The 23,340-nt window shown below is 33.9% G+C and overlaps 1 protein-coding gene across 1 annotated transcript; it reads left to right on the forward strand.

Moving 5' to 3' along the window:
* The first annotated feature begins 3,210 nt into the window (after window positions 1-3,210).
* On the forward strand, window positions 3,211-5,240 carry LOC141718987 (geraniol 8-hydroxylase-like). The gene is made up of 2 exons (XM_074521365.1): window positions 3,211-4,247; window positions 4,516-5,240. The coding sequence occupies exons 1-2, from the start codon at window positions 3,366-3,368 to the stop codon at window positions 5,125-5,127; spliced, it is 1,494 nt and encodes a 497-aa protein (XP_074377466.1). The 5' UTR covers window positions 3,211-3,365; the 3' UTR covers window positions 5,128-5,240.
* The last annotated feature ends 18,100 nt before the right edge of the window (window positions 5,241-23,340 follow it).

Consider the following 23,340-nt stretch of genomic DNA (forward strand, 5'->3'; position numbering starts at 1 on the left):
GTTTTATTAGTTAAATTTAATAGGAGAAAAGGGTCTTGTAGATTAAATTTGATGGATAGATATTATTTATTCTTATATAAAACTAAAAACATGTCTATTTTAATGTATAAAGATTCTACATGCAAACCGAAAAATCTATAAATTTTCATAACTTATCACGGTTCGTTCACTAATACCGAGAAATGATTTCTCGAAAAATTAAAATCTTCTAGCCTATACTTATCCGAAAATAAATGACATTGATCTTAATGAACAATAAAAAATAACACAATATAAATCATTTTATCATCATTCCACCTTTAAATAATCATTATTATATTAGTAGTTAATAATTTATATTGAAATATTAATTATAATGGCAAAAAGTAACTTTACTAAAGTTTTATATTGATAAAAAATAAAGTAAACTTAATACATAGGTGTAATTAACGTCTATTAAGATAATATTAAATGCAAGAAATATTTTTCAAAATAAAAAAGTCAAAAAAAATAAGAATTTAAGAATTTTTTTTGGAAGGTGTTGAGGGTTGTACATCCACCCCCAGGTGCTCTGATTCAAAAGACATAATTATAAATTCTCCTCCCGTGGAATTAGAACTGTGACGAAGAGGATAGTTCATAAAATTAAATTTCATAGTAATCCGTGCGAAACACATATTAGAATAAATAAATAAATCCTGTTAAATTATGTAGTTAAAAAAATCGAGGTAAGTGTAATTATAAAATTTCACCGTATAATTTTTTTTTACTAATACGATTTTTAAATCTAGTTATAATTCTAGTTATGCACCTAATTATTTTACTTGTTATATTAATGTAACATGTTACTTTTACAAATACGATTATTTAAAATTAAATCGACGCTTGGATGAAAACTAATAAATAAAACTTAATATGAAAACAAAGTATACAGAGAGTAGAAGTCAATTCGTATTAGTTGATATTTAATTATATAAAATTTTAAAAATAGTTAGATAATATTTTTAATGAGTACTAGGATTTGATAATTTTGTATTATGATAGATTATGGTTTCGCTTATAAATATAGATAGTTGATAACACGTGCGAAACAGATTAAAATATCAAATTAATATTTGTAGTGCGAAACAGAGTAAAATATTAAATTGGTACTTGTTAAGAATAATTATGTAGTTAAAATGAATCGAATGTGATATGAAATTTTCCATAATAATTCTAGTTTTAGTTTTGTTTTTGTGAAAGGAATTGTATAATTATCTTATTAACGAAATATTTGTTATTTTAAATAATTTAATATTAATTAATATTATTTGATAATTATCTTATAATTACCTAGAGTTTATTTAATATAACTTAATTATTGATAAAAAATATTTTTTAAATTAAAAATAAATAGAAGTTTAGATGAACACTAACGAATATAAAAGGAAGTTTAGAGTAAATAGATTTCAATTTGGTTTACATGTGTACCAAAACTTGATACTTTTGTAATTTCTTATTTTTGTGCTGCAGTAAAACATGATTTTCTTTATTAATAAAAAGTATAGATTTTAATTATCTTATGAACTAAATATTTATTATTTTAGATAATTTAATATTAATTAATTATTTATTAAAATCTTTTTGAAATTAAAAGTAGATAGACACTTGAATAAATACTAACTAATAAAAATAAAATTTAGATATAATAGAGGTCAATTTACGTTATGCAAATATCAAAATTTGATATTTTGATATTTTTGTACATACGTTTGGATAAACACTAACTAATAACAAAACTTAGATAAAATAGAAGTTAATTTATATTAAGTAGGTACCAAAATTTGATATTTTATACTTCTCTAGTTTCTGTGCATGAATAAAATATGATTTCGAATATGGAACCCGTCTATTGTTTCTAGTCTGTAGAAAATAAGAGTTATAATTAGTGTTTAACAACGTTAGTGCTAAAGAGTAGTGCTAGATGTAAGAATTGTGTACAAAAAATTTATACATAATGACATCATGATAATTGATGTGAGATGTTTTAATTGGATTTATTGATATAAATACAAGGACCCACTTCAATTAAAACCCACTACAAAATTTTATACACAATTTCGTACATCAAACATTTTCTTGCTAATTCTGTTATGCATGGAAATGGAGCATGCCTGACATTTTCGATCGATATATGCATTCGAGTGAACTTCCATTTTATAAAGCACTGCAGTATTCACAAGTCATGCTCATGCCTTATTTTCTCTAACCAGAATTTATTGTTATCTTCAAAAATAGAATTATTATCACCAGATCTCAGCGTCAGTTTTCCCATTCCCTCCTAATAAAGGTTTCTATTCGAGAGATTGTTATAAATACTGTTAATCATTAGGTTTAGTATTTGTAGAAATTTTTTACTATGGTAAAAACAGGACAAGAAGTTGTAATCATCTGAAATATATATTGGCTGCATAACGAAGTTATCTTTGATTTGTACCCAGATAAAACTCAAACGTTAATGCTTGTGAATTTATAATGCAAAAACCACACTGCACGCTACCAGTATGGTCTTTGACAAGAAATCAGAATTCATATTTTAGAAAAACGAAGAGGCGAGTGAAGTCTACTCTGGTGCAAGCTACCCACACAGCCCATCAGGATACAAACACTCTCCCACTTTCAAATTAGACCAGGCTATGGTAAACTACTCTTGCGTTTTAAGATGTGGACCAAATGTCCTTGTCAACTCCTGTAATTTGGGGTATGTATTATTGTAGTATTATTCAAAGACAAACCGTATATAAAGATCTGTCAAGAATCAAGATAATATTAATGTTGATTGCATGTTTGTACTATCTCATTAAACAAATTAAAATATCTTAATATAAAAATACAAGACTAGTTGTTAAATATTCCAAAAGAACATTTATGATCATTGTAGCTATCTCCAACCCGTCATATTCCTTAACTATATTTTTGTCACATCGATGAATTTAGGATTCTCTCCAAAAACCCCTATTCCAACCACAACATCAGTTGCCTAAAAAGTTCAGGTTAAAGAAAATGGTGCCTCAGATATGAGGAGGCACTCCACTTCCAACTCCTATAACACGTCACATGATCAAAATATAGGTAACCAAGATAAGTTATATCATCTCTGACCATGTTGCCCAAGAAATATATATAAATATAATATTTTTAGATAAGATTACAACTCCTTGTCACTATGCAAAAAAAATCTAAACAATAATGTACAACATGACCGTAGATGACAAGTTCTGCAAGCTGTACGTAGTGCTGCACAAACATCAACTATGTATGTCCATTAGTACAAAATATGGGCAGATGTTAAAACTACTACTTCTTCCCAAGAAATCTGATAGATCTACAAAGTAAGTTTGAGCTAGATGGATGTGATTATCATTTTGTTATCTCTGATGCTAGCTTATGTACTTATTAAGCATCTATTATCATTTCCAAATCAAGGCAAAAATCTTCCCCCAGGCCCATTCCAGTTACCTATTATCGGCAACCTTACTAATCTGGGCAAGTTGCCTCATCAGTCCCTTGCCAAACTATCCCAGAAATATGGCCCAATCATGCATCTACAACTAGGCCGTGTAACCACCATAGTTATATCTTCATCAGCCATAGCTCAACAAGTCTTCCAAAAGAAAGGCCGTGTCTTCTCTAGCAGGTTTATACCTGACTCACTCTCTGCCTGCGACCATTCTCTATACTCTTTTGCATGGTTACCGATAGGCCCGCGGTGGAGAAACCTCAGAAAAATAAGTAACTCAAATTTATTTTTAGCTAACAAGCTCGACGCTAATCAGCATCTACGTGGTAAGAAGGTGAATGAACTTATTGCATACGTTCAAAAGTGTAGCCAATCTGGAGAGGCAGTAGATATTGGTCGTGCTGCTTTTAGGACTTCTTTCAATCTCTTATCAAATACTGTATTTTCTAAGGACATGGCAGACCCTTACCAGGATTCAGCTCAGGAGTTCAAGGACTTGGCATGGAATATTATGGTTGAAGCAGGCAGGCCTAATCTCGTCGACTACTTTCCTGTGCTAAAAAAGATGGATCCGCAAGGTGTGAAGCGTAGAATGACATGTTACTTTCAGAAATTAATAGATATGTTAGATGGTTTGATCAGTGAGAGATTGGCGTTGAAGGGATCAGGCACTGCTGTAGAGAATACTGATATGCTTGATGAACTGATCAACATCTCTCAAGTGAATCCTAATGAGATGGACAAAATCCTTATGCAACACCTGTTTGTGGTATGTTAACTCTTTGCATCACATTCCATAAACTTATCTTTTACGATTTAATAATTTTTTTAATATCGTCTCCTGGACGTGGTACACATTAATGTTTTGTTAATAAATTTATGACTGCTTAAAATATAAATGAGGATCCAATACGAGTCCACCACTCCATACGATGAACATAAGTCACTCTTATACTTGATTTGATGTAGTGACAAAGTTCTCTAAGAAATTTAAATCCAATACACAGACTTTAAAGTATAAAACCAAATAAGCGCAGGACATATTTGTTGCCGGAACAGATACAACTTCGAATACAGTGGAATGGGGCATGGCGGAGGTACTGAAAAGCACAGAAACCATGATAAAGCTGAAAGCTGAGCTCCACCACGTAGTTGGCAAAGGCGCAATGCTAGAAGAGGGGGACATTCATCGATTGCCTTTCTTGCGATGTATTGTGAGAGAAACTCTAAGGTTACACCCACCATTTCCTTTATTGTTACCGCGCCAAGTAGAAGAGGACACTGAAATAAATGGCTACACTATTCCAAAAAATTGCCAAGTTCTGGTCAATGCATGGGCAATTGGGCGCGACCCAGTTTCCTGGAAAAATCCCTCGTCATTTCACCCGGAAAGATTTCTAGATTCAGAAGTTGATGTAAAAGGCCAGGACTTCGAGCTGATTCCATTTGGTGCGGGAATCAGGATATGCCCTGGCTTACCATTGGTAATGAGAATGGTGCCGGTCATGTTGGGTTCCCTCATAAATTGTTTTGATTGGGAACTTGAAAGTGGGATTCCGCTGAATGAACTGGACATGGTGGAGAAGTGTGGTCTCTCTGTAGCAAAGCTGCACCCACTCCGTGTTTTGGCAACTTCACAAGTTGTCTAGACTTTAAACTATGTTTCCTTTTTCATAACAATAAATGAAGAAGTTGAAGCTTTGTGGTTGTTGACGCTGTGTATGAAAACGGTGTACTTCAACCTGATTTCAATTTTTCTTTATCTGTATATCTATAAATTTTTCGTTAAAATTTTGAGCTTTTATGAGTTCTAAATTCTTTTTTTTTAAAAAAAATAAAAAATTGAATATGCTCATGTTCCAGAGCCAAGTAGAATATACATGTTCCTTCTCTAGCATTTAGTTTTTTCATATTTTACGGCATTGACCTTTTTTGGACAGTAATAATAATTGGTAATAAACTTGAGTCCAAGTTAACTTTGTGCGGACAGTAATAATAATTGGTAATAAACTTGAGTCCAAGTTAACTTTGTGTTGAAATTTAGTTTCTGATTGTCACTCTTCTAATTTTTCACTTCTACTGGCCGGCAATGTAAAGAGTAAGAACACTTCCAACCGTATCTTAGTTCGGTTTTAAATTATATTTTTTAATAATCTTTATTAATAAGTAAGATATGTTTTTAAGTGGTACCATTTTACTTATTTTTTGATTCCACTGTATTTTAATTTCATATTTTATAATTTATATTATAACTCAAAATGTGTTATTTTAATCCTTTACTTATAATTCTATATATATCATTTTTACCCATTTTTTGAATTTTATAACCCATATTTTTTTTTAATTTTTATAGGGTTGAATCCTATTTTAAATTATGTTTTAAAATAAATAGGTTCATAAATTGGCCTGACTAAATAGGTTCCGAAAAATATAAATCACGACCACCTAAATAGGTCGTGTTTAAATTGGAATATTTTAATTTAGAATTTTTTAATTTGTTGGTGAAATTTCATTTTAATAAAATGATATGGATATTATAGAAACTGTATTTTCGTTTCACCTCTAGAAAATAATAAAATTGTTCAAACCGTATATATAACCTTTATTAATAAGCGAAACCTATTTTAAATGATATTTTGGTTTTACCACCTTTTATGACTCTTGTTATAACCTAAGTGTATTATTTTTATCATTTTTGATTTCTATATGACTTATAATTATATATATATATATATTATTTTTAACCATTTTTTAAATTTTATAAGCCATACTTTTATATTATTTTTATAGATTTGAAATTTAAAATAAATAAGTTGATCAATTGGCCAGATTAAATAGGTTCCGAAAAATATAAATCACGACCAACTAAATATGTCGTGTTTAAATTGGAATATTTTAATTTAGAATTTTTTATTTTGTTGGTGTAATTTTATTTTAAATAAATGATATGGATATTATAGAAACTGTATTTTGGTTTCACCCATTAAAAATAATAAAATTGTTCAAATCGTAATATAATTACCATTCTATTTTCGTAGAACTCTAAATTATTTCTGGACAGGGTTACGCTGTATTTTGGTTTCACCCCTAGATTTCTCTTTCATGTAGAGTTCTATATTGTTTTTAACAAAATATAGATTGTTGGAATCATATTATAATTACGATATTTATATTTTTCGTAGATTATTTTTTATTTTTTATTAAAATAATGAAATGGAATCCTTTATATATTATCAATCAATCAATCGTACCCGGTAAATACTGTTTAGGACAGTGTCTGGGGAGGGTATACCGTACGCAGCCTTACCTTCATTCCAAAGAATGAAGAGACTGTTTCCGCAAAAAAACCCCTGACTTGTGTGTGCACAGATACGTGTGTTTTAGCTACAATTTGTTTTTTTGCCAGCAAAAGTCGAAATATTATTAATTTATCAAATCATTTGACAAAACATAATTAAAACTAGAGTGGACATCTCCCACTCTCCAAACACGATCAACAATGGAACAATTTTGGTGCGCTAGGAAATGCGCGACGTTGTTCGCGGACCGTTTAACAAACTTAAACTTCACGTTTTTGCAGGATAAATTTGCAAGTAAGGCACGACACTCTTGTATAACTCTGCCTAAGTAGGAGAAACCTTGGATCGAGCTACGGATGTGTTGCACCACTTGCAAGCAGTCAGACTCAACAATAACATTACTCTGAACTTTGTTGGATATCCAGCTAAGTACTTATTTTATGCCTAAAGCCTCTGCTAGTTCTGGGATCGGGTTCCCTCTTAAGGATCTCGATCTGGCTTCAAATAATCTGCCTTCGTGATCTCTGATAACGAAAGCAAAACAATAGCAATTTGTTTCCTCAAAAATGGCGGCGTCTGTATTGATCTTAATACTGTTAGCTGGGGGTAGTTGCTAGTGTTCGTCACCGTCTTCTAGGGTCATATAACCCATGAAGTGAACGAAAGTTCGATCTTGAACAATTCTCCACTGATTAAGAACTAAACTTGCAGATTCCACCAATTCTAAGTTCGACAAACTTCTTTGATTCCAGATAAGATCGTTCCTATTCTTCCATATCATCCAGCAAACCATGACAATATCTGTTACTTCACCTGTGTTGTGATGCTGGAAAACCAGCTGTAACCACTCTGCAAAATTATTGAAATCACCAGCAACATGTACTTTATTTAGCTTGTCCCAAGTCGAAGCAACATATACACACGTTACCAGGATGTGAAGAACTGTTTCTTGTTGGTCGTTACATACTGAACACAAGGCGTTGAGAAGTAATTTTTTCATTATAAGCATGTCCTTGGTAGGAAGGCTGTTTGAACAAGCACGTCATAGGAAGTTTTTAACTTTAGGAGGGATTTTCAAATTCCAAAGTTTACGCCAAAATCCTAAGTTAGCTGCTGCATTGGTTTCATTATTCTCCCCTCTAAAAAAAGATACGCACTCTTGACTGTATAATGACCAAGTTTGTCTTTCCTCCAATACCATGCATCATTAACTTGTTTATCAGCTGGGATTGACAGAATAATATTAACATCTCTAGTTTCAAAAATGTCCTCTATTAACTCGGTGTCCCAACTATTGTCTGTCATGATGAAGAGAGATGACACATTCTAATTGTAGATAGCTTCTGAACGTGTATGAATGTAGGGATCATTCTCCACAGGAAGCCAAGGATCTAGCGTGATGTTAATAGAATCTCCATTCCCTACCCTGCATCCAGCACCCTTCTTAACAACTTCTTGTGGTTCGAAAATACTCCTCCAGATGTAGCTTGGGTTACTACCAATATTTGCCGTGAGAAAATTTCCTTGAGGATAGTAATGAGCTTTGAAGACTTTGCTGACTAATTTATCCGGAAATTTAAGAAGTCTCCAACCTTGCTTGTCGAGAAGAGCTATATTATAATCTCGCACATTACGAAATCCCATACCTTCTTGAGATTTTCATTTGCACATTCTCTTCCAACTAAGCCAATGAATGTTCTTTTCCTTCTTTGAATTTGTTCTCCACCAATATCTGTACATTAAGGTTTCTAACTGATGACATATTTCCATTGGCATTAAGAAGACACTCATAGAGTAATTTGGAAGAGTCTGAGCCACATTCTTCAGAAGAATCTCTTTTCCTCCTTTAGAGATCGTCTTCTTGTCCCAACCATTAATACGATCCTGCATCTTCTCTTTAACAAAGCCGAATATTGTGGATTTATTTCTACCGATAATATTAGGATGGCCCAAATAATGATTGTTATTGGATGCTTCTTTGAATCCTAATTTGTGGCATAGATCCATCTTCAAATACTCTTGTGTATTATTGCTAAAGAAAATAGAAGACTTGTCAACATTAATCTTCTGCCCAGAAGCTTGTTCAAAAAGCTTCAACAACATTAGCACATTGTCTGCACTCTTTCTTCTAAAAAAGAAATTTATATATATATCTTTCTTTTTCTTTTTTCTTCATGTTTGCTTTGCAAAAAATATAGGAATCGTCCGTAAAAAACATATGGCTTATAGGAGGAGCAGTTCTTACTACTTTAACACCATATATCAACTTGCGATTTTCAAATTCTTTTAACAGTGCTGATAAACCTTCAATGCAAACTAGGAACATATAAGAAGATAGAGGGTCTCCTTGCCTGAGACCCTTTTCTGGGATGATCGATCCAAAGGATCTACCTGCGTGAGTGACTTTGTAATTGACAGAGGTCATACAACTCATGAGAAGGAGGATTGCTCGGCGATCAAAACCCAACTTGGCCAGAATAGCTTCCATATAGTTCCATTCAACACGATCATAGGCTTTTGACATGTCTAATTTTAATGCCATCCAACATTCTTTCCCTCACTTTTTCCTTTTCATATAATGCATTACATCAAAAGCAATCATTATATTATCAGTTATTAGACGCCCCAGAATAAAAGCTGACCAGGATTCAGATATAATTGAATCAATGGTCCTCTTCAATCTGTTGGCCAAAACCTTAGATATGACTTTGTATAAGACGTTACAAAGAGATATAGGGCGAATATCAGTCATATAAAGAAGGTTTGGTTTTTTAGGATTTTAAGCAATATTATTACCTATCAACTGATCATCAATCTTCCCTGTTAAGAAAAATTGTTGGACTATAGAAATCATGTCTGACTTCACTATATTCCAGCATTTTTGGTAGAAGCCCGGAGTCATACCGTCTGGACCCGGATACTTGTCTGGGTGCATACTGAATAACGCAGCTTTCACTTCGTTTTCTTGAAGCTCTGCTAGAATAGCTCCATTTTGACTCGGGGTAATTTTACTAGACATATAACTTATTACTTAATTCCAGTCCGAACTTGAGGAAGTAAACAAACCTGAAAAGTAACTTTCCACTGTTAATCCAAATCAAAGCCCCATTCGACTTTATTTCCTTAAATGTCATGAATAAAACTAATCTGATTCATCTTTCTCCTATTTTTGGTTGCTACATGAAAAAATTTGATGTTTTGATCCCCCTCACAAAGCCATAGTTGTTTCGATCTTTGCCGCCAAAAAACCTCTTGTTGAGCATACGTTTCGGTCAATCTCTTTTTTTCCTCTAGATACATTTTCTTTGCATGGATGTCTCTTATGCTCTTCAAGGTTTTCAAAATCTTCTTAGAACGGTTTATACGCCCCTTAAAATTGTCGGTGATCTCCTTTCCCCAAGTAGATATAATCTCAGCGCATAAGGACAATTTATCGTACATAAATCCTTCATTAGAACTCCAAACATATTCAACAATCTGATAACACATAGGTTCTCTAAGCCATGCATTCTCAAATATAAAAGCTTTTGATCGAATTACTATGGTGCTGGATGTTGGTTCCAAGAGAATTAGGCAGTGATCCGAGGTCTACACCTCTAAATTGATGAGCTTCGCGTCTTTGAAAGTATCAATGAAAGATGGAGTGACTAGTGCTCTGTCGAGACGCACTTCAATATGATTATTAGTCCTTGCACCCCTGTCCCGTGTGAATAGATACCAAGTTAAATCCATGTCTACAAGATCACAATCGATGAGAACTTCCTGAAAACCCTGTAATTGGCGAGTGGGATAGGGTGCGCCTCCTCTTTTATCCTGTTACGATAAAACGTTGTTCATATCACCGATAAGACACCAAGGAAGAGAGTTTTTACTTGCTAGCCTCCTGATTAATCCCCATGTTTCCTCTCTTTTCGATATGTCAGGTTCCCCATAAATGCCATTTAACCTGTATTTGGTTCCATCCTTTGTTGTATGAACATAAAGAAACCTCGTCCTTATTACACCATAGAAGGGAAACACCCCCATTACGACCACTAACTTCAACTACAATCATACCTTCGAAGCCCAAAGCTGTTCTGACTCATTTAACTGTTGGTTGTTTACAGATGGTTTCACATAAGAAGATGATATTGGGAAGCTTTTGGAAAACCAACTCCTTAAGGAATTGTAAAGCACATGGGGTCCCAAGCCCATGGAAATTCCAGTTGATAATACTCATAATGCTAGGCGTGCATCCTCTTGGATACCTGCCTCTAATCCATTTTTTGAGAAAGCAAAGTTTGATGGGCTTGCTTGATCATTGATCATATTGACATCTGTATTGGAGTCTAGAATAATTTCGCTGTCTGAGCCCATATAAATATCTAAGCCCAATTCATCGTTTGTTCGACGCTTCTTAGACTCAATGACAGTAACTGTTTCCTTAGCTATAAAGACCATATTTTTAGCAGTTAGATTTTACACATTCTTTATCTCGCTATTCCCGCTTTTTTGATTTTGTTTGAATTTATTATCTCCATGAATCTCGCCCTTTCTACCCGTTTCCTTTTTTTGTGGAGGAAAAGGTGGATCTTGATTGTTCCTCTCACCATCTTACTGCACCTGAGATTGAGCAACAGGAAAATTCTGATCATCTCCATCTGAGCCACTACGGAACCACTTCGCACCTATAGGTTTAACTTGCTTCCTGAATGGTGTTCTCATCCAAGGCCCATATGGTTTGGTTATGTCTGATTCTGCCACTTCAAATAAATGACTACAAAATTTTTCCGAATGACCTAGCATTCCACATATGAAACAGAAAGTCGGGACATTTTCGTACTTGAAATTAATCCAAAACCACTCTGCTGCTGCACTTCTAATTTTCATTCTTCTTTTAAGAGGTTTTGTGACATCAGTGGTGACACGTATACGAAAGTAGTCTCTCCAAACTCCAGTAAAGTTAGTAGGACATGATGTGACAAACTTGCCCACATAGTTGCCTATTTCCGTAAGAATTCTTTCTGACATGAAGCATGTTTTCAAGTCGTATACTTGTACCCAGAGATCAAGAGTATTCAGTTCTATATTTCATGGGATCTCCCCTTCCTTCATTCGACGCATTAGTAATGCTCTTCTATTAAAAGACCACGGGCAGCCTTCCATGACTCTCCTAACATCCACCTCATGATATAATTGGAACATATATAGGTTTATCTCTAATTCTTTCATATAGACTCCCATGCTGGGTTTCTAGAGAGATGCCACGGTTTGCTGCATGGATGCGAAATCAACATTACCTTATGATATGAATCGAGCCACCACACATAACTTTATATCTATCCCAATCAAGTGCTGATCTCCTTCTTGCAATTCTGTTAGACCTAAAGATATTCCACCTTCTTCTTCCTCTTCCAATGATATGCTATTCATTGCTTGGATTAAACTGTCATTCGATGCCATAATACTGAAAGAAATGATTAAACGGAAAAAACAAACTTATGAATTATTCAGTAAAAGACGACCAAACCATGTCACAAAGTCAAGACTCCAATAGACAAAACCGATATTAAATCATCTTATAATCAAAAACAATTAATAGCACTTTATGTGGATTCATTCACAATTAGCAATGGAAAAGCACTATAGACTCTACATATGAAGACTTGCTATCTTATCATTGATTTTAGATGATTGTGTTTTTTTTAATACAAATTAATATACAATGATACATAAAAGTACCTAAAAATAAGTGGGACAATACCTTGGCCCATGGTTCACTCCTCTCTTTGGCTGTGAATCGTCCGGCGCTATCGAATCAAATCAATAATTCCTTTGGTGACCTTGTTATCTTACTATTATATCTGGTTTAAATAGATTTGATTAGTCTATCTATTGGCTCCGCTACAAAACCCTAACCCTCCCCTCTCATAATCAATAATATGATGAAACCTATCTATTGGAATCCTTAATACATTAATAACCTTTATTAATAAATGAAACCTCTTTTTAAGTGGTACTTTGATTTCGCTTATTTTTTGGTTCCATCACCTTTTGGTTTCACCTTTTATGATTTATGTTATAACTCTTAGTGTATTATTTTTATCATTTTTGATGCCATATATATATATATACATAAATATATTATTTATACCCATTTTTTGAATTTTTAAGCCATGCTTTTAGGAAACCATCTAAGTGTTACTTTGGTTTCACCCATTTTCGGTTTCACCAATTTTTGGTTTCACCCCTTTTTAAATCTTACTATAGCTTTAAATATACCATTTTTATTATTTTTTTGATCCCATATGACTTATAATTATATATGTAATATTTTACTTGTTTTTGATTCTTGTATACCACATATTTTTATTGTTTTTATATAAACAGAATCGTATATACATTGTAATTTCTAGATTCATACTTATAAAATTCTATTTTAGCACCAAATGCAAATATATACATACATAAAGAATATTTTATTAGAAAAAAATATGCGATCATAAACTATGTAAAAGCACAAATCCAGTTAACAATAAGAAATCTAATATGCAATTATTTAGTAATGTTGATTTAATATTTTGTTAAATTATCTGTCAATCGTGTTGTTCATTAATTGGCTAAAGTTTCGATGTAAATGTTAGTTATGTATTTTTGAATAACAGATACATAATAATGTTGAATTTTATTGTTCTAATAAGATTTGAGTTAATGAAAACTACATATAATTTTAGAAGAATAATTGCAATAATCGTATAATTTTATTTATTATATATTTTAAATTATATTTATAATAATTTTTTATAATTATTATTTAATATTGATATTTTGATCTCGGTCCGTACTCCGCACGGGTTATCAACTAGTATATATAATAAGCATAAGAGCTTTTTTATCCAAAATTTTGGTTATATATCGTCAAAATAATCTCAACCCTCGACATGACGATTAAGATTATATGTTATAGAATAAGTATATTTTTAATATAATCATGAATATAAAATAATTATCTTGTTCTACTACTATTCAAATATAAATTGACATACAATGTTCTTATATAATCCTAAATAGAATATGACTAGAGATGTAATAAATCATAAATATAAAAGAATTACATTATTGTGCTACTATTTAATTACCAAAATATGATCAATGATACAACAATATTAAAATAAACTATAAAAAATCTATACTAAAATATAATAACTGAAAAATGGTATAATTTGGTTCAACCTCCATTTTGATTATCTCCTCTGGCAACAGTCAGATCTACTTAATCAAATGATTAGAACCGTTAAATCTAAATATTAAATAAAATAATACTAAAACTCACAGGTTCAAATCCCTTCAACAAAAAATATTATTATTATTATTATACAAATACAAATAAGTTCCCAAGTCTTGAATCCACCAAAAACAAATAAATATTATTTAATATTAAAATAATACACTCCCTAAAATTTCAAGTTCGAATCTCTTCACCAACAAATATTTTTATTTCTCATGTTCGAATCACACCAACAAGCCTATATATTATCGCAGAATAAAAACTAGGGTTGTGATTGTATTTAATGTCGGGGTTGTTGTGCTTCGAATTTTAATGACTGTTTTCGCGGTGGAGACTAGTTGTCCTCGCAAGATGCCTACTTATCATTGTGTTGTAGAGAATCAAGTAAATAAATTTAATTCTAGGTTGAGGGGTAGAGTCTTTTATATAATATTGAGTCTAGGGTTAAACTAGGGTAGGGAAACTTGGAGGACAAGTCTTCTTCTTAGATGGTAAGTAGGATTCCTCTAGATGATGGATTCTGAATCCTTCCTAGGAGGAGCCTGTTTTCATGTTGAAAATGATGTTAGAGTCATTGTGGACCTCATTCTCAGTTCTGCTCGGCGGGTTGATTACGTAGCTGATTTTGGACCGTGGGAAACACGACCCGTTTTGGGTTGTGGCCTTCATGGTCTACTCGTACTATAAGGAATATAATCGGGTCATGGCCGTGACGACCTACTTTGGCCTATGATGTCACGTTCATTGACTAATGAACTTCAACATTAATTGTGTATTTACGTATTACTTTTCGTTTATATCATATATTATATTATTTATAATATTAAAAATTAAAGTTTATAATTCATGCTTCAATCATATATTATAACGACTGAGAATTTCATGACGTAATTAAGTGAATAAAGTATGATTTCTATGGTGTAATTATAAATTATGTGATTAAGTGATGGTTAATTGTCTTTATTGTATATTAATATCTGGGAGCATAGATAGATGCGTTCCAATTTAAAGAGTCAGCTTAGAGGTTAAGCTGTGTTGTCCGGCCGTCAGGTAGAACGAAACCCGTCTTAAAAAAAAGGTTAAAGTTTTTAAATGTGAAATATGTGTTGATATGTGAAATGAAATGTTTAAGTGGGAATTATGTTCTAGTGATGTGTCGGTTAGTAAAGATAATCGATTGTGAAGCGTAATTGAAACGCTGAGCGTTGGGCCGTCAAGCGGAACATGACCCGATACACAAAAAGAGGAATAATAATGAAAAAAGGGAAAATCTATGATTATGTACGAGTTGTGACGTGTGGATATATGTGCTTGCTTGTCTATATGCATGATTACGTGATCTGTTAATTTTTAAAAGGATTTAAGGGATTTATTTGATTTAAAATAAGGATTATTGGACCTTTATGCATTTTTATAAAATTATTCGAGTAAGGTCAAGGCATGAAATTTGTTGTGTTATCTTCAAAATAGTCTTAGAGACTTTCTAAAAGTGATAGATGGATTTATTTCGTGATCGTTGCATTTTAAAATGATTTTATGGAGCTAAAAATGCTATTTTCAGCATAATCTTGTAAAATCCGTATTTAATCAACCGCTCGCTCAAAAATTGTTCCGAAAATATGGATGAAAAACTAATTTCGAGATCTACATTCTAAAATCATTATCCGTTTCATTCTCATCTTTTCCGAGAGAGCTATTTCTTGATTAAATTCGTTTTTGGATTGAAAATAAGAGAAAAGAGAAAAAAAATGTAAAAGTATGGTACAATGACCATACTACCCTTACAAGCCAATATAAATACTCCCTTCCCTTCCCCTTTTTCTTTCTTCACCCGGCCTCACTCTCTCTTCTCTCACATTCTCTCATTTTTCTCTCTTTCTCTCTCTCTCTCTACCTATCTCTCGGTATATGATCTCCCTTCCTCTCTATTTCTTTGGAAACCTTCATGAAACTTCACCCTTGTTCCATATACGAGCTTTGATTCACTTGCATGTGTGTGTTTGTACTTGCATGTGACTATGTGTGTGTGTTTGGGTTCGGTTTTTGTCGAGTTCTTGTCTTAATAAACTCGAGATGATGTGATTTGTGATGATTATATCTTGCATGTATTTGTTGCTGTGATTTTTGTAGAGAAATCGGAGGTTCAAGGTTGGAAATCCCCGAATTGGGGCACCACCATGGAACCATCGCCACCGGTGATGAACTCTGGTAAACCGGTGGTGAGTCATGATATGTAAACTGAAATCTACTAATCATAAAACCTATTTTCAAAGATTGCATGTGGTGATTTCATAAAAACCCAAACGGGTCCTTGATTTTGAGAAGATAAATTTGATTGTTCTTTGATAAAAATGACTTGTTAATGTATATTCTTAGTAGTAATTGAGAGATTTGATTAGTTGATGATTTAAAGAATCGAATTAAGAGTTGCATGTGTTGTTTTGCTTGAAAACCGAATGGTTCTTGTTTATTAAGTTGATTTTGATGATGTAAATGATTTATTGTTGATTGATTATAGAGATTCTTGAATAAGTAGATTGAGTTGTGGTTTAAGAACTCCAAATGATGCATACATGTCTTGATTGTTGGAAATTTCGGGTGTTCTTGATTGATCTTAAGGGATTGAAATTGATTTATGCGTTTAAACGAACTATAGGTGTAATTTCGATTTGGTTCTAGTAAGTGCATGTCAAAATCTATCTATGCATGTGTGTTTCTTTTGAAAAATCCGAATGGATCTTATGGTTAAAAGAGATTAAGTGGATTTTGTCAGTTTATGTGCTAATTGCATTAATTACTAGCGAGAATCGACATGAGAATTTGGATGCATGTCAAGATAGAGTTTTGCATGTAAGCATTTTGGCTAAAAGATAATTTAAAGGAATAGTGGTGACTTGATCCCAAGTTTTTATGTAATTTTAGTGCTTGCATGTTAATGCTTGATTCTTGGTTGTGTTTGGTTGTAAGGGACGAATGGAATATAGACATAAAAGGGATTGATTTGATGCTAAGTGAATGCATGTGTAATTTCTAAGAGATATTTGATTTATTTAATTATTTTGGTTCGAATTAAGTGTTGAAAAAGGAAGGATTGAGTCGTCTAGTTACAAGGGTATATAATTGCTATGATAACTCAAGTATAGAGTTGGAAATGCAAGGATTAAATGTTATATGTCGTATTTGCATCGTAATGTATGATTCGAAGTCTTTATGGTAAAGTATACAAGTTATGGTATAGATGTGTTGTGTGATTATAATTGAGTATATATGATACTCTTAGGATATTGCGAAAAGGAAAATGTTAAGCATTTTGGGAACGTCAAGTGGGAATCTAATTAAGGTTTTGGTTTTTGATTGTAGATTCGGAGCGTGAGGGCATTCGGGCTAGGAAAGGGAAAAGTATACTAGGTGGCAGTAGTTCAACCTTTATGAAATAGGAAAGCGAACTCAGGCAAGTAACTCTACTTACTTGTGTAAATGGTTATAAAGAGGATATTGTTCATGCCATGTAGAGTATTGAACTTTTATAGTAATATACCCCTGTAATTGATTCTTGAGATACCCTATTATTGTTCTAGTGAACTTGTTATTGATAAGATAATTGTTCAAACCCTTTGGTAATCTTTTCTTATCTTGATTACTTATAAATACCATGAACAGTTGCAAACCCTATAAGAACCCTTACAGACCCCTTGTGTAATGATCCTTTACTCCTTTGTTTACCTTATATCCTATTTATCCCTGAAACGGTTTTGATTCCCTAACTTGCGTACCTTGTTATCATTTGATCAAGATCTTTAGCATTGAACCTTGCTTACCTTTGGTTTATTCACTTCCTTTGAATTCTTGAAACTGAACTTAAAAATGAGTTTCGACTTGAAAGAGTCTGAATGATTTCATATTCTTGGTAATATTAAAATGGATTTAGTAAACCTTTCTTTTTCCAACACAAGGTTTTCCAAACGAATTCCTGATGGACTGGATTGAGACGTAAGAGATTAGTGGGACTAGTCCAGTCATGTTAAGAGGCTAGCGGGGCTACTCCAGTTTAAGGCTGAAATTATGCCATTGGTACCTTAAAGACTGGATGGAGGTCGGTACGGGCTGATCACCCGTATTATCAAGTGGCTAGTCCAGTCATGTTAAGAGGCTAGTGATGAATGTCGGCTTTCACCCTATCTTGAGCCTTGTTCCTTGAAAGCCCAAAGCTTTTCTTCGTAACCCTTTTCATAGCCCAAAAGATAGAAATCTGCCACCTAGAAATGATAAAGTAGAATGCCCTGAGTTTAGAAATGGTATATTATGGATTTTGTATCATAGAACTGTTTTATATTTACTTGTTGAGTTTTATACTCATATGTCTTGTTTTAATCTAACCATGGCAGTTAAGCAAGAAGATGGTCAGGCTTAGGCGCACTACTCGTAAGAGCGTGCCTGGTGGTCCCTATCGTGTTGAGGGCTTCCGGTTGCCAGAGCAGGTAGTACAGGTTTTGAGTGAGCAAGCGCTTAGTCGAAAGGTTGTTAAGATACAATGGGTTATCTGTCGGTTCCAAGTCGGAATCGACTATGTAAATTTGGTTATATTTTTGGGTTGTAAATTATATTCTATGGTTGGTAGTTATAATCTTGTCTCATACTTTATCCTGTTTAATCTTGTTAGTAGCTAATCGGGGTTTATGCTTATTTAATCCTTAGTTTAAAGGTGTGTGGGTCCTCATTTCCTAACCCCGAGATTGAGGGCGTCACAAGTTGGTATCAGAGCTACATGATCTAGTCCCTGAGACAAGTTAGGAGTAAAAGGGTATTTTGGGTGTATATCTATATCGCGAGAGAGTTCAAATCATATAGAGTTGAGTTAGACTATTAGGTGTAGTCTAAGGAAAGTGTATATATGTTAAACTGGAAACTAGAATTAGGGTGTGAGTTGGTTGGAAGTTTTATTTAACCCTAATGTTGTTTCTTGGTTGCTATTTTATGTTTTCTCTCAGGATACCAGTAGTGGTAGTGATTCCGATTCAGAGGTTAGTTTGACCGGTACCCCAGTGGACCCCATTCCACCCTCTTCAGAGGAGCCTGTGTATGTTAGTTCAGATCCAGAGAAGGATCCATCTGAGAGTAGTGAGATCCCTAAGTAGATATCACCCTTGAGGCCAGAGTCAGAGACCCCAGCCCCTGAGCTAGAGTCTGAGATGCCTAAGATTGTGCCTGTTAGTGTTGGTGGCAAGTTAGCCCAGGATCGAGACTTTGTTTACTCCCGTATTCCTGAGTTGGGAACTTTGGTGGATAGGCTAGCTCGAGAGACTAGGCAGAGCACTTCAGCTATGGATGATGAGTGGCGAGTCCGGATTAAGATGGTGGAGCAGGTTGCTCGGAGGAGATTGGATGAGGGACCATCCACTAGTGATGCTGATTCTGAGGCCCGGAGGCTGTATAAGATCATTCGCTGGATGTTGGTTATGTTGAGAGAGATTTTGGATGATTAGATGTTAGTGTTGGTCTGGAGGGACTTTTGGTGGAGCCCGTAGTTGTTGTTTTTCAGCGCCGGTAGGCTTTGGGATACTTGGTCAGATGCCGGGATCCCTTTTTCATTTGTTGTATTGTATCTCGGAACCTTGTAGTAGAAGTTGTTAGAAGTTAGTGGTAAATAAGGGGATGTTTTCCAGTTTTTCCTCTGTTTAACCCTATTATATTATTGTACCTTATTCCTGAACTTGTGATAATCAGACTTTTATTTATGTACCCTTGGTTTGATGAATCAATTACATATCTTATTTCCTATTATGCACCCTGGAATCTATATAAACTGTTCTGAATACCATGTTTTCATACAACCGTGTTTAAAATTTCGTAAAATCATACCCTGTGCCATGAGAAAACAACACTGATATGAGAATTATATAGTAATAGGATTGCATGTGCAAAATTGGGTAAAGCTTAAAACCCGCAAAAGAGATTTCATAACAAAATGTTGTTATAGATATGCCATGCTATCATATTGCTAAATAATTTCTCAATCAGGTTTGTAAGAAATGGCCAATTCACCAGATCACAAATAAGAAGAAATCCAAACCCAAGACCCAGAAGTAAATCCAGAAACTACCATGATGAGCAGACTTGCTCAGCTTTTGCAACAACCCGTAGCTCATAAAGTTGGAAACTTCAAACACTTTCAATCCGTCCATCCCCCAGAGTTCTTAGGTTTTCCAGACCCGATAAAAGCTCAGTCGTGGTTAAGAGAAATGGAGAAAGCGTTTGAGTTAGCGGAAGTTAAGGATGAGAAGAAAGCTCGGTATGCGAGTTATTACCTTAAAGATGAAGCGAGCTTCTGGTGGGAATCTTCGAAGGCGTTGCTGGAAGGAAAGGATTTGTCATGGGAGAAGTTTACTGAAATATTTCTGGAGAAGTATTTGCCAAGTTATATGCAAGATTAGTTGGAGATGAAGTTTTTGGACCTTAGGCAAGAAGATATGTCGGTAGCGGATGAGGTGAAATTTTCAGAGTTGTCTAGATTCATTCCGGAGTATGTGAATAGGGAGGCAAAGAAGGCCAAACGGTTCCAACAGGGACTTAGGCCGTGGATTAGAAGTCAAGTGGCGTTGTTGGAGATCAAGAATTATGCCGCCTTGGTGCAGAAGGCAATGATAGTGGAAGGAGAGCGTGAAGCTGTAAAAAGAGAAAATGAAGGTAGGAAAAGGAAGTTTGAAAGCTCAGAGTAAGAGCAAGGAAGTTCAAAGTTTAGAGGGAAGTTTGGAAAGAATGGTGGAGGTCAGAACCAAAAGTTTCAAAAGTTTAAACCCGGTAACGGAGCCTAGAAGAACCGTTTTGGTAATGCAGAATTGCTTACCTTTAAGAGTAAAAGTTATGGTTTTGTCAGTAGACTGGTACACAGCAGTAGTCCATATCTCCTCCACAACTTCACAGTAGATTGTAGGTGATTCCAGCATTGCATAACTGAGTTTGCATCCTTTCACAAAGTCCATCATTTTCTGAAAATCTTCAGATGCAGGAATTTCTTTGTTCACAAGTGCGGCGAAGTTGTTCTTCTAATAGATGAACCCTGACTGAGACATGATTTTGACTACTGGTGCCATTGTTAAAGTGAGGAAATTTGCAGTGAGGGAGAGAGGATTTTGCTTTGAGGAAGAAGATAGCAGTTAGTTGCAATTGAGAATGATAAAAGTTAAAATAAACTTGAAGTAAGGCTTTTATGTATTCTCAGATTAAAAAGGAATAAAAATTGAAGTTAAAAATAAAAGACCCAATCAAATTGCCCAAAATAGCCATTTAAAAATAAAATAAACTGTCAAAATTCTGTCAATTATCCGTCATGATATATACTTACAGACTGTAAGTATATCCGATGGATAATGTTCAATACTTTTAATGGCTAGGATGTAGACAATTCGACGGATGAGAATAAAACAATGATCCGTCGGGTATAAAATAATCCAGACAAGTAATTGATTTTTATCAAGCTATTCTATTTCGACGGATGATCAAACTCGATGGATAATGAACATCCGTCGAGATGTAAATTTTGACTTAGCCAAAATTTCATTTAAAACATAAAAATCAATTAAGTTTCTGGCTGCATTACAACTTGCAAAATTATCTGAAATGATTTAAGAATAATTAAGCATACCTAACTCACTTACCAACCTAGAAAAGGTGGATTCATCAAGTGGCTTGGTAAAGATATCTGCAAGCTGCTTCTCAATTGGAACAAAATGAAGTTCCACAGTACCATTCATCACATGTTCCCTAATAAAGTGATACTTGATGTCTATGTGCTTTGTTCTTGAATGCTGTACTGGATTTTCAGTGATGGCAATTGCACTTGTGTTATCACAAAAAATAGGAATTCTGTCCACTTACAGACCATAATCCAACAGTTGGTTTTTCATCCATAAAATCTGTGTACAACAACTACCAGCAGCAATATATTCAGCTTCAGCTGTAGAAGTAGAAACTGAATTTTGCTTTTTACTGAACCAGGATACTAGCTTGTTCCCTAGAAATTGACAGGTTCCTATTGTACTTTTCTATCAATTTTACAACCTGCATAATATGCATCTGAATAACCAGTTAGACCAAAACCAGAATCTCTAGGGTACCAAATGCCATGTTTTGGTGTTCCCTTGAGATATCTGAAAATTCTCTTAATAGCTACTAAGTGAGATTCTCTAGGATCATCCTGAAATCTAGCACAAAGACAAGTAGCAAACATTATATCTGGCCTCCTAGCTGTTAGGTACAGAAGTGAGCCAACCATGCCTCTGTAGCTTGAAATATCCATCGAATTTTCAGTAGTGTTTAATTCAAGTTTAGTTGTAGTGGCCAAGGGAGTTTTTGCAGATTTACAATCCATTAGATCAAACTTCTTTAAAAGATCATAAATATATTTGGTTTGACTAATGAATATTCCATCACTAACTTGCTTAAGTTTTAAACCAAGAAAGTAAGTTAGTTCTCCCATCATGCTCATTTCATACTTACTTTGCATCAATTTGGCAAACTTTTTGCAAAGTTTTTCATCTGTAGAGCCAAATATATAATCATCTACATAATTTGAACAAGTATACTAGAGCCATTAACATTTCTATAGAATAAAGTTTTGTCAACAGTACGTCTTGTTAAGTGATTTTTTAAGAGAAACTTTGACAAAGTGTCATACCCGGCTCTAGGTGCTTGCTTCAATCCGTAAAGTGCCTTCAAAAGATAGTAGACATATTTTGGAAAATTTGGATCTTCAAAACCAAGAGGCTGACTCACATAGACTTCCTCCTCCAAATCTCCATTCAGAAAGGCACTTTTGACATCCATTTGATAGACTTTGAAATTGGTTTGGGCTGCATAGGCTAAGAAAATTATGATGGCTTCAAGTCTTGCAACAGGAGCAAAAGTTTCATCAAAATCTATTCCTTCTTATTGATAGTACCCCTTAGTAACCAATCTAGCTTTGTTCCCGACAACTATCATCCATCTTGTTTCTAAATACCCACTTGGTGTCAAGTGGATTCTTTCCTTTAGGCTTGGGTACCAGCTTCCATACCTTGTTTCTTTCAAATTGGTTTAGCTCTTCCTGCATAGCTAAAACCCAATCAGGATCCAACAGAGCTTCTTCTACCTTTTTTGGTTGTTCCTTAGAAAGAAAGCTACTATATAGACATTCTTCTTGAGTTACTTTCCTTGTTTGAACTCTAGAAGATGCATCACCAATAATGAGTTCAAAAGGGTGATCTCTAGTCCATTTTTATGTAGTGTTAGATTACCTCTTGATGAAGAGGCCTCATTGT

This window comes from Apium graveolens, chromosome 4 (assembly GCF_009905375.1).
Source record: "Apium graveolens cultivar Ventura chromosome 4, ASM990537v1, whole genome shotgun sequence".
Lineage (NCBI taxonomy): Eukaryota > Viridiplantae > Streptophyta > Magnoliopsida > Apiales > Apiaceae > Apium > Apium graveolens.